At 39.1% G+C, this 20,008-nt stretch overlaps 1 protein-coding gene across 1 annotated transcript in view; it reads left to right on the forward strand.

Moving 5' to 3' along the window:
- The first annotated feature begins 1,027 nt into the window (after window positions 1–1,027).
- rabgap1l (RAB GTPase activating protein 1-like) overlaps window positions 1,028–20,008 on the forward strand; it is an 89,999-nt gene continuing 71,018 nt past the window's right edge. Inside the window, exons 1-9 of the mRNA XM_061825201.1 lie at window positions 1,028–1,183; window positions 8,096–8,310; window positions 12,026–12,182; window positions 12,797–12,989; window positions 13,958–14,132; window positions 15,136–15,293; window positions 15,644–15,754; window positions 17,787–17,853; window positions 18,474–18,576. Coding sequence (XP_061681185.1) covers window positions 8,173–8,310; window positions 12,026–12,182; window positions 12,797–12,989; window positions 13,958–14,132; window positions 15,136–15,293; window positions 15,644–15,754; window positions 17,787–17,853; window positions 18,474–18,576 — 1,102 coding nt within the window. The 5' untranslated portion in view covers window positions 1,028–1,183; window positions 8,096–8,172. The remainder of the gene's footprint in view (window positions 1,184–8,095; window positions 8,311–12,025; window positions 12,183–12,796; window positions 12,990–13,957; window positions 14,133–15,135; window positions 15,294–15,643; window positions 15,755–17,786; window positions 17,854–18,473; window positions 18,577–20,008) is intronic.

A 20,008-nucleotide genomic window follows, 5' to 3' on the forward strand; every position in this document is an offset into this window, starting at 1 on the left:
TTCTGTGATAGTTGTGGGTATGAAATTTGTATTCTCCCCCCCCCCTAGAATCGACAACCTTTTCCGTCTTCAAGCAAGGGCAAATAAGTGTACAGGACACTTTTATGAAGATATTACTCAAACCAATGTGAAATGTGTCAAGTGTTTAAGTCAGTACAAAATATCAGGACAAATATTTTGTTGCAAAAAAAATAATTTCAATGTTTACTGTAATACCCACTGAATTACAGTATTTCAGAAGCTACAAATTACATAGAACAAAAAAGTATTTTAAAATGTTGATACAGACATCACCATATATTTGATCAGTAATACTGAACAGTGGTACATTTTGACAAAGATTTGTAATTGCTTGGAATAGATGTGTAATTATAATAAAAACCCACTTACATCAACTGTTCTGATGAGAAGTCTGACACTTTTTGCAAATTGCTTTGGGTGAAAAACGTATGTACAGTACTTAGTAGAAATGTCTTGTTACAGAAATTAGAATCAATATCCAGTAATTGTCCAATAAAATATCTCTTGATTTAGTTATTTGTTTTTAAGTGTATATTCTGCTGGGAAAGTTTGTAGCTCACCGGCAATCCAAATAAGGATACGTGATTCAGCAAAGGGATGAATGGAAATATTTCATTAAATTCATAACCAACTATTTACATTACCAATGATGAAAATGTTTTCTTACTTTATTGAATATTTGTTTTACATGCATAATTTGAAAAATCCTTCCTCCTCCCTTATAAAAAAAGATACAAAAATAAAAATCAAGTTGATTGATTAAAGATAAGTGCCCTGCGATTGCCTGAGGACAAAGAGCTGAAATAAACTTCAACATACCCGTGACCCGAGTGTGGATAATAAATTCATTTCATAAATGTAATGGTCAAGCAAACATTTCGATAATCAATGTTAAAAAGAGAATGTAATATTCTTTGATTAACGAAATAATGTAACTTAACATAACTTTTTTTTTTTTAAATCTCAATTTGCGGCGATTTTATAATTGAAGGAGTGCGCATGGGTGGCAGCACTTGCGCTCCATACAACCGGAAAGCGTGCAGTTGAGCCAGAGAGTGATGCGTCTTGTCAGGATATACGATCTCCGCTGCGCCCTGTGAGCGTAGACGATCTTCGCCGAACTCTTGACAGCTAGCAGGCAACTCCTCATCGCCACAAGCAAGTAAGTTGACAGCTTGTTTGTCAACAAATGTGCTTGTTCCATTGATTCTGTGACGTTTTGACACACAAGGCATTGTGAATTCCTCTTTATCTGCATTTTCTTCTCATCGAGGACGACTTGGGTGTTGTGTGTTTTCGCCCCTCCAAATAAGGAGCCAATGTTTTGGACTTCGAGCTGGTTGGGCTTTAGCTTCGACGTTAGCTTCGTCGTAAGCTAGCATCTCGCATAGCCTTGCACTGGTTGTGACTTCCTGATTAGCCTGTCTGCATCTCACCTTGTCCCTCTGGCTGCCTGGCTGCACATATGCATGTTTTAAGCTTTTATAAGCGAGCGACACTGTCGTAGCGAGGAAAACATATAACAGATAAGGGAGCTTGACGCTTGCTCATTTTTGCATTGCCTCTTTTGTTGCCTTGCGGACCCCGATCTTATGTTGCAGCTGGACTAAATGCACTGTATATGCACTTCATTTCCGAGTTCGATGGCATTTTCTAATCGTGCTGCTGATGCCAAAAAGTTAGATTAAGGTGAGCAGACGAAAAGAAAGCTGCGATAACGCAATACTTTTGTTCTTAATTTTTTAAAAAATAGAACATTTTGTACCTGCTTGTACTGCACGTCTGCTTTTCACTTTAATTGCTGTCAGATGAGGCTCCGCTAATTGGTCGAAGAATGGAATTTATTTTGCAGGTCCTTTTTGCTCAAATGCACAACTTGTTAAAAGGACCACACTGATGACAGTAGTGTGTCTTGAAAAGCAAATTCAAATTAACGCAGCCTCTACCCGACATAAATTGGTAGTATTAAATGAGTGACATCCATCCATCCATTTTTTAGCCGCTTATCCTCATGAGGATTGCGGGAGTGCTGGAGCCTATCCCAGCTTTTAACGGGCAGGAGGCAGGGTACACCCTGAACTGGTTTCCAGCCAATCGTTAGTGCACATAGAAACAAACAACCAGTTACACTCACAATACCACTTAGGGGCAATTTAGAGTCTCCAATTAATGCATGGGGTGTGAGAGGAATCCGGAGTGTCTGGAGAGAACCCACGCAGGCACAGGGAGGACATACAAACTCCACACAGGCAATGCTGAGATTTGAATCCCTGTCCTCAGAACTGTGAGGCCAACGCTTTACCGCTACGACACCTTGCCGCCCGAGTGGCATTTAAAAAAAAAAAAATGTTTGTATGTTTATTGTACCCTCTGATTTGAGTGAGGTACACATTTTTTTGAAGTAGTTATTTCCCATTTTGCATTGAGTCATCATATTTCCTTACCTGTGTGGTATCTGCTTGGCTTTTGCGTGCGGTTTTGCTTCAGTTCCCAAAACAGGTTGTCACAACAATGTTGTCCATTTACTGTATGTCGCCAGTCATTAGTCCCCTGTAAACAGAGAAGGCATACACCCAGTGAATGTCTAATACACACCAGCAAAAGTAGCCAATGTAACGGATATAGTAAAAACAATCAGCTTTTACAAACCCAATATGAACACTTTAGATCAGGGGTGTCAAACTCATTTTTGTCACGGGCCACATCGTAGTTATAGTTTCCCTCTGAGGGCCGTTATGACTGTGAACCTATATAAAGGAATTTCCACATATAATTAATAACATGACAAATTGAATTTAAAACAAGAAACCTACAAAACATTTAAAATTACTACATTTCAAAGGGGGGTTGGTACCAAAAAATGTGTGTAATATGTTAGTTATTACAATAGAAGGCAATTTTGATTTTCTTTCACTGGGCACATAAAATTATTTGGCAGGCCAAATCTGGCCCCTGAGCCACCAGTTTGACACCTGTGCTTTAGATGGACAATGTCAGAGAATTACTAATGGATTTTGCCAAGAAACTAAATATCTGTTGTTAGTTAGTCGGCAGGTTTTTACAGAAACACTTTGGAACCAATGTCCACTAAACATATGGGCACAAGAAGAATCCAATGCATTTGGTTACTGTCTGGATTAACAAAGTGAATTATTAACAGTTTTGAGAAATATTTAGATGGACAATGTCAGAGAATTAGTAATGGATTTTGCCAAGAAACTAAATATCTGTCGTTAGTTAGTCGGCAGGTTTTTACAGAAACACTTTGGAACCAATGTCCACTAAACATATGATGGGCACAAGAAGAATCCATTGCATTTGATTACTGTCTGGATTAACAAAGTGAATTATTAACAGTTTTGAGAAATATTTTAACATTCAAAACTATCATAGCTCACCTCTCATAAGTGTAAAAACGTGTTCTCTGTCGCTACGAATATGGTGTTGGTGTCGAGGTTACCCCGGTGCAACTAGTCTAGGGTGTAATTGCATCTCACCCGAAGTCAGTTGAGACAGGCTCACGTGAGACCCTAACCAGGAAATGCAGTAAGAAAACAAAAATAATGGGAGGAATGGTGCAGATATTCCTCATTAAGTTTGTTGATCATAAATTCATCCATCCATCCCTTTTGTGTGATCCTTGTTGACATTTCTGTGATGGGTAATATGGAGCATTTCACAGGTGACTTTAAGCAGCAAGCCCGCATCTTCTTCCTCAATGCTCGCTGTGATGGTCTCCAGTTCACCTGCGATCACGTTTCTCCATCAGGCGTCCAGGCCTACAAATTTCACTATTGGAGTTGTTACTATTAATATAGAGTTTATTATTTGTCACAAAGCAACTGGATAGGACAAATTGCAGACACCCTCTGATGCAATGCATCTTGTAGTAAGTTCAGTGTGTTTTGCTGTTGTGTGGTTGCCTGGCTTCAACTCACATCCTACTACTCAGTGTTTCCACTTCGAGTAAGTGGCGGTTGGTTTGTAATGTTGCCAACTTTTCTGCAGGAGGAGACTTAGGCTCATAATGACTGGGTGCTAATTTAGACGCTTTTCCATCAAGAAGTTTAGTTTAGGGCTGTTCGCTTCGCTTCAGTTCCGCACAGGAAAGATGACGGCTGCATCAAGTTCGAATGTAGTGTCATCATAACTATTGCATAAATACTAATACACAACATTGACTTACAGCGAACACAACACTGACTTAGAGCGAAAACATCCATTGAATTTGAAGGTCATGTATTTAGGCTATTTAGACATGGATAGAGTGACACTCTGACATGGACTAAGTATAATAATTTCATATTTAAAAATACAAGTATCCAGAAAAGCCCCCTATGATAGCTACTGACTCAGCCGCTGGTCTTACGTGGGATAACTGCAGACTTTCAAATCGCGACGGAGCTACAAGCCATGCAATCAATAAAAGGGACCACCACTTGGAGTGACTTTTACAAATAAGTAACTGCACGTTTGGACAAGTTTGGACTGAAAGGGGACAAACTGGCAGGTGTGACAACGGACGGTTGTACAAATCTGACTGGGAAAAATCTTGGCATTTTGAAGCGAATGCAGGAGAAGGTGACAGAAATGAACCCTGTGCTTACGTTGTATTATTCTTTAAATCAGTGTTAAAAACTAACTGTGATGTTGAGTAACTAGTTAATTTTATCACAGCAAATGAGACCAAACATGGTGCGTGAGGTGGTGGTGTGGATTTTTACTCTTCTCTCAAAGAGGAGAGCTTTCCACACCTGAGGAAGCATGTTCAGAGGATTCTAGTCCTCTTTGGTTTAATTTACATACAGTAAGTGAACAGAGATTCTCCGTGATGAAGTTCAATAAATCCAACCAAAGATCATCCATCATCAATGGCCACCTCTCAGCTGTCCTTCGCAGAGCCACCTTAGACATTCAGATAGATGTCAATGTCCTTGTTCAAACCCAAGACAGAAATGAATAAAATGAGATAAAACAACTTACAAATTCCAATGATTATAGAGATTAACAAGTTGAAAAAAAAACAATAATTCCACAGATGTGATGATTGTATTTATTACTTCAACAGGAGTATTTTCTTCTTTGACATATACAGCACAATTTCACATAACCCTTTTTTATCAATATTGACAGAACACCTTTGCTCCAATTGCCAGTACCAGCTATTCCGAATATAGAATTTAATGCATTTTACAATGGGACAAAGTTGTGGATTAAGTTCTAGTTATGAATGGTGTGGCCCTCTGACGCAATTCTGGTTTCTCATGCGACCCTTTGCAAAAATTAATTGCCCACTCCAGGTGTAAAGGATATCACCACATGGGCTCAGGAACACTTCAGAAAAATAATCTCAGTAAATATAGTTTGGCGCTACATCCGTAAATGCAATTTAAAACTGTACTATGCAAAACAAAAGTCATTTATCATCAACACCAAGAAACGACGCTGGCTTCTCTGGCCCCAAGCTAATTTAACTGATAAGAAATGAAAAAGTGTTCTGTGGTCCGACGAGTCCATCCATCCATCCATCCATCCATCCATCCATCCATCCATCCATCCATCCATCCATCCATCCATCCATCCATCCATCCATCTTCTTAGCCGCTTATCCTCACAAGGGTTGCGGGAGTGCTGGAGGCTATCCCAGCTGTCAACGGGTAGAAGACGGGGTATACCTTGAACTGGTTGCCAGCCAATCGCATGGCATATAGAGACAGACAATCGCTCTCACAATCACAAACATCTAGGCGCAATTTAGAGTGTCCAATTAATATTGCAAGTTTTTGGGATGTGGGAGGAAACCGTAGTCTTCATTCTTGTTCTTTTCCTTTCAGATCGTCCTGTTAGGGGTCGCCACTGAGTGTCATCTTTTTCCATCTAAGCCCATTTGCTGCATCTTCCTCTCAAACACCCACTGTCCTCATGTCCTCACTCACCACATCCATCAACCTTTTCTTTGGTCTTGCTCTCACTCTTTTGCCTGGCTGTTCCATCCACCCTTCTACCAATATACTCACTCTTTCGCCTCTGAATATGTCCAAACCATCGGAGTTGGCTCTCTCTCACCTTCTCTCCAAAACATCCAACTTTGGCTGTGCCTCTAATGAGCTCATTTCTAATCCTATCTAACCTGTTCACACAAAGCGAGAACCTCAGCATCTTCATTTGCACTACCTCCAGTTCTGCTTCCTGTTGTTTCTTCAGTGCCACCGTCTCTAATTCGTACATCATGGATGGCCTCACCACTGTTTTATTACCGGAGAAAACCCACCCAGCCACAGAGAGAACATGCACAGTCCACACGAGGAGTACTGAACTTGGGTCCTCAGAACTGTGAGACTGATTTGGATGCATATTTCGAAAGACAGAACTTTGATGGTATAGGGCTATTTAGTGCTAATGGCATGGATAACGTACACATCTGTGAAGGCACTATTTATTCAGAAATGTACAGACTAGTGGAGAAACATATACTGCGATTCAAGCAATGATTTTTTTTTTTTTCATTGAGGCCTCTGCTTATTTTAGCAAGACAATGCCGAAGCACACTGTCTCATTGAAAATCTGGGGCGCGTTATGAAGCGTAAAATATAACAGTGGATACCCTGGGCTGTTGACCATCTAAGTCTGTACATCAAGCAAGAATGGGAAAGAAATCCACCTAGAAAACTTCAACAATTAGTGTGTGCAGTTCCGAAAAGTTTATTGAATGTTCTTAAAAGAGAAGGTGATGTAACATAGTGGTAAATATGAGCCTGTCCTAGCTTTTTTGGAACGTTTCACAGCCGTAAAATTCCAAGTTAATGATTATTTTCTAAAAACAATTTTTATCAGTTTGAACATTAAATATCTGTTCAATTAAATATAGGTTGAACATAATTTGCAAATCACTGTATTCTGTTTTTGTTTAACACAACGTTCCAACTTCATTAGAATTGGGTTGGTATATGTCAACTAGTACTTTAGCTGGTTGCCTGGTACAGGACAGAAAGGAGACTGAAAGGAGCCCCCCCCCCCCAAAAAAAAAAAAAAAAAATCCAAAAATCCATACATTTCTTGTTGCTGCGCATTTCTGATTTGGGTTGTTTCTCCATGCCAGTCCCAATTGTAAGTGACTCATTATTTGCTGGGTTGTTCATGCTACTTGCTATAATTGAATAAGTGTGATTGGAGCACATGATCCGGTTGCTGTCTTTGTGAATGTATTAATAGCAATCGTCACGGTGTGTGTAAATGAAATAATGTGTCTACAATGAATGAAAACATTTTTTTAAGTTTTTCCTTCTCCTCTTGTCATATTATTGCTGATTAAAGATGCAAGAATTAATCGACAACTAATGGATTTGCAAATTATTTTGATAAGCTTTTATTTTAAAATCATCCAAATTCTTTCATTTGAGCCTCTCAATTGTAAATATTTGATTATGATTTCTATAGTCCTCCATGAAAGCAGTGTGATTCTCTTTTTGTTTAATCATAACGTGACATTTTGAAATATCTAATTAGGAAAAAAATGGTCAACATTTTTTACGCTTTTTTGATATTACGGACCAAGCCAGTAACTGAATCATAGTCGGTTTATGCAAGTCAGTTTGACATGTCCTGTTTATGAATAAAATGATGAAAAATAAAATGCATGATTAATTAAAACAATTTACAGATTAATTGATGAATAAAATAATTGTGGATTATAGCCCTGGTGCAGATTACATCAAATTTCCTAAATGCACCACTGTGCGTAGTAGTAGTAGTAGGGCTACTGTTTGGTTGGGCCATCTTTTTTACTTATCCCATTAAGATCGTCACATTATACTGATTATAGCTCAGACAGCACTGATAAGTATCCTATTGTACTTAGATTCCCAGAAAATACAATTGAACAAATCTGATGTAATTTTTTTTTTCCCTAGTAGAAATGTAGCCATTCTGAGGTTTTAAATAGGTTGTGTGTGTTTTCTACATCTTATATAGAGTTTATTTTGCGTCGCGCCACTCGCATAGAACCAACAGTCTATGTGATTTTTAACAGTGAAATTATGTTGTAAATTGTAACACAATCTTATTTTCTCTGCAGAACTGGCTGAACAAGGGAAGGAAGGGGAGCGATCCAATTGAAGTCTCCCCTGCACTTCCTGAGAAGAGGAGTCAACCATGGATGACACCTCCTCTCTGAGCAAAGTCAGCAGTTCCACAGAGTCTGTGGCCACCGTCACCAGCGAGGAGTTTGTCCTGGTACAGCCCAGTGCTACTGGGTCACCACAGGGCACCGAGGGAAAACCGAGGCTTAAGGTCAGAAATACATCTCAGAAGACAGACGGAGACAACATATTATTAAAGCCCCACTGTCATGAAATGCATGATTTTTAGTATGTTATTAGTGGAAAAAAAAGGCAGCCGGAATGGACCCATCCGTTTTTTCACCACAAAGAATGATTTTGACATATAGAGCTTTTTGTAAATCCCGCCATGAAAATCCTCTCGAGGGATTTGTTTTGGAGAAGAAGCAGGAAATGACGTTTTCAGCAGGAGCGCACTCAGGCAGGCTCATGTGTTTGTACTAGTTTTACCTGCTTGAAGGTAGCTCTTTGTTCCTTTGTGTTAGCCAAAATGCTTTCTCGTTGGATTGCTGGATATTGTTCGAACACTCGGGAGGATGGATTCATTCTTCATACTTTTCAAAAAGACCCAGTTCGTCATGAAAAATGGATTGCACGGGTGCAAAGGACGAGAGCTTCGTGGGTTCCAAATGACAGGTAGGTGTGTATACACCTACTAAAAAAATAATAGTTTGGGAGGATGGGGGGTTTAATCCTCTCAAAACGTAACAAAAGCCGCGAGCAGAGCTCCGGCGGCACTGCGTCCGCCGCAGACAGCTTTGGCGGCGCTGCGTCCGCCCCGGACTGGTTCGGTTGTGCCTCGTCCACCGAACACACCTTCAGCGGCGCCTCGTCCACCGTGGACGGCTTTGGCAGGGTTGGCTCATTGCAGTACTGCCCGGGTGGCTCATACATACTGTCTGTGTGTCTGTTGTTAGTTAGAAGTCATCCGTATATCATCTAAATATGGCTTGAAACGATAGGGTAATATTGCCCCGGTCACTTCACTCAATTGTGAGATGTTCTCTTCTTCAAAAAGAGCTTCCGTGTCCGATAGCAAGTTGTCACTATGTGTTTTCAACGGCGAATGTCCCAGTGTAACATCTGCTGATGAAGTTGCAGCCAATATGGCGACCACTTGGATGTCGAATGAGACTTCCGCAACTTTCTGCATGGATCACACGCTCTCCGCTCATATTTATTTTTTTGTACAGACATTGAAGTGAATAATGTTATGTGTATTTTTCATTACAATATCTATGTTTATCAGCATGACAGTGGGGCTTTAAAGTGTCACCCTCTTGGCTGGAATTTACCATTAAGCGGTCTGGAAAATGGATAGATGAATGGATATCTGAAGAACACTTTGGAGAAATTGTATTTGAAATAAATGGGCTTTACACGATCGGTATTTTTGTTGCCGATCACCGTTAAGCGAGTTTAAAAAAACAACTGATCACAAGATGGAGAAATGAGTCTATTTAAATGACTTGTTTATTTACTGTACATTATCTACTTGTATACTTAATTTTTTCCAAAAATATATTTTCAATAATCTTTGTTCATCTATGGATGCCAGTGAGGGACATAGTGACAGCCAGAACAAATTAATGGTCTTCTATTGGATAGCAGTAAGTACATATAGCAATTCATGTATCAACTTCATCACTTTTTTGTTTGCTGTGAGATTTTTCAATTGCAAAATACCAGTATTTGCCTTGGCTCCCAAAAGGTTGGAATTCGCTCTCTTCAGATATTTACATATACATATATATATATAGATAGATAGGTAGGTAGATAGATAGATAGATAGATGTTTACGCACAACTACGAGCACTAGCTTGCTAGGCTGTGTAATGTTTTGTTGATTGCTTGTGAGCCGTATCGTATTAAAAGTACGTGACCATCCCTCAAGCAAGCATTACACGAACCTCTTCCCCTGTCCTGAGCATGGGTGACCATCAACATGTTTTTGTCACTATTTTGTCACACATTTTCTTACAATACAGTCGGCCCAGTCCACTAATTTTGCCATCCCCACGGTAACGAGTGTATCCGGTCGCATATGAGTTAAATAGATGAAGCCTAATGATCGTTAAAACAGGATGTGGTGGTATCGTAATACAAGAGTTTATTGCAGTCATCTGATATAGTGCAATCGTGTAGTTTGATCTGTGCATTACGTGTCATCATTCTCAGCCATCTTCTTTCTCCCATGTTGGCGACATCATTTGTTTCTTAACTTGGTAGTCAGATATTTACAGTACTACATCAAAAGACACAAAAAAATCTATATAAATAATAATATATAAAGACAATCTAACTTTTGGATTCAGATATACTGTGCATGACGGCGACGCGGAGTAAATGTCATTCTGATCAAAGACATAATTGATCGTACTGGCAAATTATGACATCAAAACTGATTGGCCGATCAGCAAAAATCCGATGAGGGTAATAAAATCAATGTAAAGTTGAGCAATAATGGCTCAACAATATTGAATTGTTTAAAAAAATAATGTGGGCTTGATCAAAACTAGCCATGCTTGATGAAAATTGTCTAGAGTGCTAATAACCAGCCATAATTTCATGTAAAAATTTTATAATTTGTGTATGAACTGTAGTTTTAACAACATCAACATCACGTATACACAAATATGTATCTACATTGTATATGAAATTCTCATTTTAAATAACAGAAGTAGTATTCTTAGGATTTCCCGACGTTGTATACAACATAAAAGCGTGTTGATAGATACCTAAAAATGCGATGATTGTTTTTGTTTTCTCAACAATACACCACCCTAGCCAGTGGCCACACGCTTTAAAAAAAAAAAAAGGTTTTGGCTGAGATTTTACAAAGATAAGAAGATATTTTTTGGAAGGTATTTAACACAAAAGTTATCTAGCCTAGCAGGGAGAAATATTCAAATATCAGTGTAAATTGCAAACAAGTTTTACAGTGTGGGGAGTGAGACTCTGTTCAGTGATGGCGTGTACAATTTCCACTGAGAGTCGGAATTTATAAATCTTGTGACACATAAGGCCATAGTTATATGCTCTGATCCATCTCAGCTTGTCAGATTGCTTTTCACACTAAGTTTTGTCAGGTAATCGAACCAAAGACTTTTTACGGATGTTCAATGTGTTGCAGATTTGTCAACATCTACTGCTGCTCCTTTCTCAACTGGGCTGTGTCAAGTAGTACAAATGCATTTTTATTTTTCTCAGATATTTCCCAGACTGGCTCAGCTGGTAAAGCGTTGGCCTTACAGTACTGAAGTCCCGGGTTCAATCCCAGACCCGCCAATGTGGAGTTTGCATGTTCTCCCCGTGCCTGCGTGGGTTTCCTCCGGGCACTCCGGTTTCCTCCCACATCCCAAAAAGATGCAACGTTAATTGGACACTCTAAATTGCCCCCAGGTGTGATTGTGAGTCTGGATGTTTGTCTCTATGTGCCCTGCGATTAGCTGGCAACCAGTTAAGGGTGTTGACAGCTGGGATAGGCTCCAGCCATCCCCACGACCCTCGTGAGGATAAGCAGCAAAGAAAATGGATGGATGAATTTCCCAGAGTTAAAAAAAATTGTGGCAAAAACTGAACTAAATGAGTGAAATGTAGATCCATCTTTTTCAAATATGGTTTGTCCTCATTAGTCACAGGGGAACTGGAGCCTATTGGAACTGGCCGGGGATTTTATGAATAGATGAAAGGCTAAAACCAAGCCAATGCAAAAAAAAAATAAAATAAATAAAATGCTGCATTCATTGTGACATGGCCATAGTATACAATAGATAATCTAAATTATTCACACACTTCAGGAAGCTCGCTGCTCTTCATCCTGAGTCACCTTCCACTTTTATGTTTCCCCTCTCCTTCACTGTCCATGCTCTCCTTTGATCCTCCAGATGTCTCTGAATGGTAGTGAGCAGCTAGAGAAAGCCATGGAGGAAGTGCTGGGTGATGACGATGATGACGATGATGTGAAGGTCGAGAAGAGCAGTGTGGAAAAGATGGAGAAGCACAGCAACCCTGAGCTACAAGTCCTGGAGCTCAAACCACCAGGTTTATTTTTTTTAAGATGCAGTCATCTGTTTTTTTTGTTTTTGTTTTTGTTTTTCATGGGCTTCATGATTTCGGATAGACAAAAATAATTCTTTGGATTTTCCCCAAGTAATCAGATTATTTACACCACTACTAGCACTCGTGCTTCCGTATTGCTGAGTGAACAGAGAGGAAACGGCTACTGTTGTGTGAAATAAAAGCCAGTCAGCAGTGGAAGTTCTCATTGTTCTGCATCCTGTTTGTGAAGCAAGGACATTCTTGGTCATTTTAAAGAAGAGTTCTTAACATTCCGTGCCATTCTCTCACTGATTTTCATCTATGTAAAATTTTACCTATAGACCAAATTCTTTTCCGCTGTCTTCTGATTAATGCACAAGGGTTTTGTTGAGATTGAAAACCTGCACAGTATCTTGTAGTTCCCTTGATAGTGTGATGACATAGTGGGCCCACAGGAGCCCTTTGTGAACTCCCATTTGACAGTTGTGATGAGTGCAGGCTGAATATACTGACACGAGAGATGCCAGTAAAAACAAATCAATTTCAATAATTAAATTCATGTATAAGAAATTCATCCATTCATAGAATAATCCAATTCATATCATCACCCTGTCCAGCACCAGCTAGCCCCACCATCCAAGAGGAGGACAGTGTGCAGTTCAACAAGCTGTCGTACCTGGGCTGCACTTGGGTCAAAGCCCCCCGTAATGAGGCTGAAGCACAGAGGGCAATGGCTACCTTGCGGGCTGAGAGTGCCATCCCGATCCCCATTACTTTACATGTACCCTGTGGACCAGAAGGCTCTGTGAGGTAAGCCATTATATGAAAAAAATCAAGTAAAAAAAACCACCCTACCCACATCTCATGATCATAGCTGAAGGTAAGATAGTTAATTGACCCATAAAGTTCCTTTACCACCACAGACTGATGGACAGTCCTCATTACTGCTGACACTGTACAGATCTCCCTGCCTTTCTACCACTCCATTCTTCCCTCGCTCATGAGCAAGATCCCAGTCCGGGGCCTTGAAAAAATAGCGGCAACCTTATCAAAGTTGTATATTATTTTTCCATAGTTTTCCCACTGTAATGTTTAAGTTCATTAGAACAAATATAAATACCAGACAAATACATTCCAATCGAACTTAAAATGCAGCTGTTGATTGAGCGAGTTGTCCAGTGACTGTAGTTGTCGTTGCGTACAGCAGTGCTGGTCTTCACCTGCCTTTCAGATGCACTATTTAAAGACGCAAAGTCAACCAGCGCAATTTGTCTCAAATTTGACAGATCACATTGTCTGCTAAATTAATCATGTTTGCATCTACACGTCCCAGCACTTGCTAAATGAACTGCGCCTGTTTACTCATTTGCCAGACGAAATCCTTGTTGGACCCAGTCAGTGGATCAGCTTCCACATCTGTTTGGGTGAGGCGTGAGCGATCAAGTTTGTACATGTTTTGCACAAACAAACCTGTGTCAATCAACTCCGAGAATCTCCGTGTCACATTTTTTTTGCATTTTACTATTCAAAGTTGTGAACTTTTTTTTTTTTTTTGTTTACATTTGTATGCAAGAATGTTAATTAAAATGCATTGCCCTTATCTGTGAAGCAACTCAGACTTATTATTATTGTTTTGTCTTTGTTTTTTTAAATCCAAACAAATTGCTTCTAAGCCTCTTGGAACCGAGTGTTCAACTTTTGAAGCTCTACCATACTTGCGTCATATAACTACATGAAGTCTTCTGTGTGAATGAGTCTTCTAACATTTTTTTCTGCAGGGTTGTGGACCAGGCATCAGGTACAGAGATTTGTTCCTTCCCAATTTACAAGGTCCTGTTTTGTGCTCGCGGACGGGACGATTCTGTGGAAAGTGACTGCTTTTGCTTTACTGAGAGTTATCGGAGCTCTGAAGACTTCCAAATTCACGTCTTCTCCTGCCATATCAAAGAAGCGGTAAGCTTGAATTACACACAATGTAGCAAAGCAGAGTTTTTAATTACTTTATGGAACATACCACCTTCATGTAATGTTTTCTTCTGAGAGTCAGCTGCTTTTGTTTTGGCAACAAGCCTGTTTGTAAGACAGGTCCCTCACTACGTGACAACAAGCTGATTTTAAATGGGGGGAAAAAAAAAACTGTTCCTCAAACATTTACATGATTACACTTGTAATCCATAGTTAACAAATAGTATTTTTGTTACGTATGCCCCTGCCATTGCAAGTTTTTACCTATTCACAAAGCAGCCATATAAGTAACCGGTAGCTGTGAATTTTTAGTCCTGCAGTAGGTACACTGATGAGACACTAGATGGCGCTCTGTTTTCTCATTTGCTATTTCATTCATTCATGCATCTTCCATAATGCCTATCCTTCAATTGCTACTTATAAAAATAAAAATCTTTACAAGAAATGGCCTTATAACATTGTTCCCATTTTTTTAAACAGTACATATACTGTGCTGATGAAGAAGTAAAAAACGAAAGGCTAAAAATAGATTATACCTGCAATTAGTGATAAGTGAATGTAGAGAGCGGCATGTAGAGCATTGTAACAGAGTAAAAGTATTTTCTTCACGATAAATACGCAAGTAAAATTAAAATGCATGATACATTAGAACTACTCTGACAGGTACAATTTATCAAAAATGTTACTTGAGTCAATGTAGTAGCAGAGTACTGTAAATGTTGAACAATCCTTCCCAGCTTTGCAATGAGCAATGTATTTCATATGCTGTTTATTAATTCTCACCTCCAATTTCTGAATCATGCTTTTTGCTTTCCACATTTTGTCCTCCTCTCCTCCTCTTGTGTTCCTCTTCACTCCTCTTTGCAATGCCCTTTCTGACCCCACTTGTTCTTCTTTCTCTCATGAAATTAGTGGGTTTTTTTTTTCAATGTTCTACATGCAATTTTAGTGTACCTTTAGTTGTGATCCTCCCTTACCTTTTCCCTTGTAGGTCAGCCGAATCTTGTACAGTTTTTCTACAGCTTTTCGCCGCTCTTCCCGGCCAACTGATGTCAGAGATACGGCGCTCTTGAGTCCTCTTGACAGTGACCTCTTTATTTTTACCGTCTCTCTGGAGATTAAAGAAGAGGATGGCAAGGGAAACTTCAGGTATTTGTTCAGTACATAGAGATTAATACAGACTTGCGCTTGTTTCTACCCCCAGCCCCACCTGCACAAACAAAGGTGACCAAACTTGTTAAGCTTATAATGATTCAGCATAATGACGTTTTTACAATCTCACCATTTGCATAGAAATTACATTGTGGCATTTAATGTGCAAAACATGTTTATATGCAGGTAGAAAAGAAAAGTAATTAGATATTCATTTTCATGTACTAATATCATCTTTCTTCTTCTCATGGCCAATACATCCTTACCCTACTGAAGACGATACCATACTGTATGAAAGGATGTAGTAGGTTTCTATGTAATAACATGGTCTTTCTTCCTTTTCACAGTCCAGTCCCCAAGGACCGAGACAAATTGTACTTCAAGTTGCGACAAAGTGTTCAGAAGAAAGTTGTGATTACAGTCCAGCAAATTACCAACCGAGAGCTCGTCATTGAAAGGTGAGAGGAAGTCTTATGAACCAATATTGTCATCATCACCTGAAAGGCTGTAGGTGGGACAATTACCAGTAAATGTCCAACTCTGTTTACGTTTATGAGATTTCAGTTTGCCAAACCCTATGTTTGATTTTAAATGTTTGGACTGGCATCTGGCCTACTACCAATGTGTAGGTGTGGTGGGGAAATGCTTCTTGTGAGAATAATTGGGAGACAATAATTTTGTTCCCGTAACTTCTTGTGCAAGATATCATTTCTGGTGGCTGTGTGAGGGGGAAAAAATTAAAAAGAGCATCACTTTAGTCTATTATATCATCAGAAATAATACTACAATATATTCCAGTTGTCTCCTTCCTTCGATTCCTGCAACTTCTGGCAGCCCCCCTCCCTTTATTGCACTCATACAGTGAGGCTGCTTGCCTACACCAAGAAACTAGGTCATTCTCACCCCCCTTTCCTTTGGCTTCCCAGTCACTTACCTCCAATTTCCCTCACCAGGAGACAGACTCATGCCCTTTTATTATTTCAGCAAATGGGTATTTCTATTTGGCTTTCTTTTTTGGCATCATGTATACAGTATCTTCATCAGCTGATTACTTGGCATTGTCTAAAAAAAAAAATCTGTATTCTGCAATCCATTTTTACTTTAAATCCACCTAAAAAGTCATTGTTCTATTTGTGTTACTTTTTCTAATTAACGTCTCTAAATATTTTTGAGATATTCCCACATTAACCACTGGATGGCATCCCAAAGTTTTCCAAGAAACCTTACTGCACCCTGTGGAAAATGTAACTCAAAAGGATGAAATGCTGTTTCTGATTGAATGAATGCCTTACTCTAATTACAATACATTTAGGGACAAATGAATTGATATACTGAGCTTAAATGGTTAAAAAAAACATTTCCCATGACTGTGCCAAGATATGTTTGTGAGTCTACCTTTGCTCTAAAGATTCATCAAAGAAAAAATAAATGTTGACCTTTCATTTTAGTTTCAAGAAAATTTGGAATGATTTACCCCGAAATTCATTTTATTCTTTCTGTTCTGTTCTGATGGATTTCTCATTGATATGGAATATGTAAATAATGTTAAATAATCTCATTTGCTCGCTTAGCTTCCCTGATTTAAATGAGGAAAACACCTTTGCTCTGATTGGCCGTTCGCTAATTTCTCAAGTTATCTCACTGGCTGACATAGCAACCTCAGATTAATCTCATTCCACGTGAGCAGAAGTTACCAAGCGTTTGGTTATTCTACCCTAGAGCAAATGGGTGAGGTAAAAGAGTAGAAGATAATTTAAAAGTGGGTTCCGTTCAATCACTATAATGTCACTGGCTTGCGGCGCTGTCAAGTACATTTTGGGGACAGTGACTTGAGTTACAGTCACCATTTTATATATATTATTTTATATACATCGAGTTAAGTATTCCTGAAACCGCAACACACTTATGCTTTTAGATACTGTATTTGCCGGCTTTTGTGGCTGCCAAGCAGCTGCCTTGCTTGCTCCAAACGCAGAAATGCACTTCCAGCAGTGTGTGAAATGTTCCTTAATGCAGTACTGAGTAATTTCTCCCAAAGTAAATTGAAGCCATTTAGTCCTCAACCACTCTGAGGTTGGCAGGTGACAGTTTGCATAAGACAGCCGCATTGTCACGTACCAATTTTTCCCCGAGATGAGTGGGTGTTTAGCAACCACTAAATGGTCGAATACTTGAGCAGTGACTTAATTTTTTATGTTATGAATAGCCATAAATCTGATCAAGTCTATTTGCAAGCCTTATGCATTAATCGTCTTTTGCATTCAATCAACAATTCGCAATGGTATCAGACTTGGATCAGGTCACAGACTCATTTTGACCCATGTTATGCATAAAAAAGTAGAAAAAAAAATTATTCCACTCAATGGTATGCAACCTCTGAATGATATACCGAAAAGGCACTGAAATATTTAAAATGCCTATAAATAATACATTATAGCAACTGTCTGTAGTTATTTCAAGTTGAGTACAGTTCTCGTGTCCTTTTTCAAGGTGTTTTGGAATGCTGTTGAGTCCTGGACAGAAGGTTTGCAATAGTGACATGCATCTGCTAGACATGGTGAGTACAAGAGCCTCATGTACTACGTATGTCAATTCTGAGTTGATGATGATTGAATGATTGTGTGCTTTTTTTATATTCAGTACTGTATATTATACTAAAGAACTAAAACACTCAAGAAACACCAGGAAGCAGAAATGAAGATGCTGAGGTTCTCGCTTGGAGTGAGCAGGTTGGATAGGATTAGAAATGAGCTCATCAGAGGGACAGCCAAAGTTGGATGTTTTGTAGACAAGGTTAGAGGGAGCAGACTTCGATGGTTTGGACATGTTCAGAGGCGAGAGACTGAGTATATATTGGTAGAAGGGTACTGAGGATGGAGCTGGCACGCAAAAGAGCGAGAGGAAGACCAGAGAACAGGTTGATGGATGTTGTGAGGGAGGACATGAGGACAGTGGGTGTTAGAGAGGATGATGCACGAGATAGGCTTAGATGGAAAGAGATGACACGCTGTGGCTACCCCTAACGGGACAAGCCGAAAGGAAAAGAAAAAGACCATATAGGATACTAAACTCTACTTACATCTGCAGTTTGTTAAACTGTGTATTTGGTCAGTTTAATGAGCATACAGTTAGTTGATATATAACTAAAAACAAATTCAATATCTACAACCTGCTCAGGAGTCGATGGGGAAAAGCTCTGATGGAAAGGCCTATCTGATCACAGGAACATGGAACCCCAATATTGCAGCCTTCCAACCCCTGAATGAAGATACACCGAAAGGTTTGACTTGCCCTTTTGAAAGCCTAAATTCCACTCTACTAAAGACTGTTGTGAGAATTAGATGAGCTTGTAGACATTGAAACATTATTTTTTGGCATTGGTTCAATATATTTGATTCTAGTTTAACATTTTTTGATCGGAGAAATTTTATAAATTTTGACTCATTTTATTTTTTGTACACTTATAGTCCACATTTGTCATGTCCACTGTCACAGATTTCTATTCACAGAACACATATTCTATCTCTTTTTTTGGGAGGAGGCAGGGGGACATTCAGTATTTTAGCAAGCCTTGTGACTGGGGCTTGTCAAAGCTTGGCAGCACCTTTTTAGGCATGAACGCCATCATGCAGCTGTGGCTATTCACTTGTGAAAAACTGCGTTAAACACAGCATTCGAACATTTTGTTTATATTTTTTCCAAATATAATGTTCTTTTCACTTTTAGATTTCTGTTATTCTTAAAGCCATGTCTGTCATTTACTTTTATACACGTTGCTCTTAGTGCCTCTCAACGACATTTTTTCTCTTCCGTCCACAAACTTTGATGTCAATATACTTACAATTTAAGTGGATTACAATTTTGAATACAGTGTATACTGTACATGAATTTGTTTGATCAGAATGTATAAAAAATAAATTTTAATATGTAAAAATACGTAAATTTAAATACGTTTGACTTGATTTAAGAAGTTGAGAAAAACAAAATCATCTTGTACTCATTGTCGCCAACAACAAGCTAATATAAAAATTTATGTTTTCATTAACTTGCTGACGATGCCACGTAATCAAACAAACCATACCCAGATAACCTGCTCACTTTCAAATAAAGGAAAGCTAACCTCCCCCCATCTCCAAAGGCCTGTATATGTTGGGGAGGCACACAGACAGACTAACTAGGGACAAGGTGATGCAGTTTGCAACCACATTTATTTACATGGTTGGTGTGTAGAGGCACAGACACGCTCAGGAAGAAAATGAAAACAGATTCCCAAAACCTTTTGGCTGTGAGATTAGTCACCATGCTGCTGTGCTCCACTAGATAAAGATAAATTTATCCAAAAACACAAAGTTTTCAGTTTGGGTTTTATAATGATTGGATTTTCTAGTTAACGGGGAAATATTTACACAGTATGATCTGGTGGTTGGCACAGCATGCCTCCCAAGGCTGAAAGCTTGCCTCACTGAATCCATTAAAGCTAACAAATTATAGAATGCGGCAACTTGCTGACTGGAAGGCTCAGAGAATTTGAAATCCTGGGAGATGACACATCAGTTCAGGGCCCATCTACTTTAGGTGGCCTACTGTATAGTCGAATGCACATTTAGACACACGGGACAGGACGGACCAAGGACTCATTACCTGAAAGTCTTGTTTGATCTAAAAGCTGTTGGATCAAGGACACGTTTGAGCATTTTTACTTCCTACATCAA

The sequence above is a fragment of the Syngnathoides biaculeatus genome, chromosome 7, assembly GCF_019802595.1.
Source record: "Syngnathoides biaculeatus isolate LvHL_M chromosome 7, ASM1980259v1, whole genome shotgun sequence".
In the NCBI taxonomy this organism is placed as follows: domain Eukaryota; kingdom Metazoa; phylum Chordata; class Actinopteri; order Syngnathiformes; family Syngnathidae; genus Syngnathoides; species Syngnathoides biaculeatus.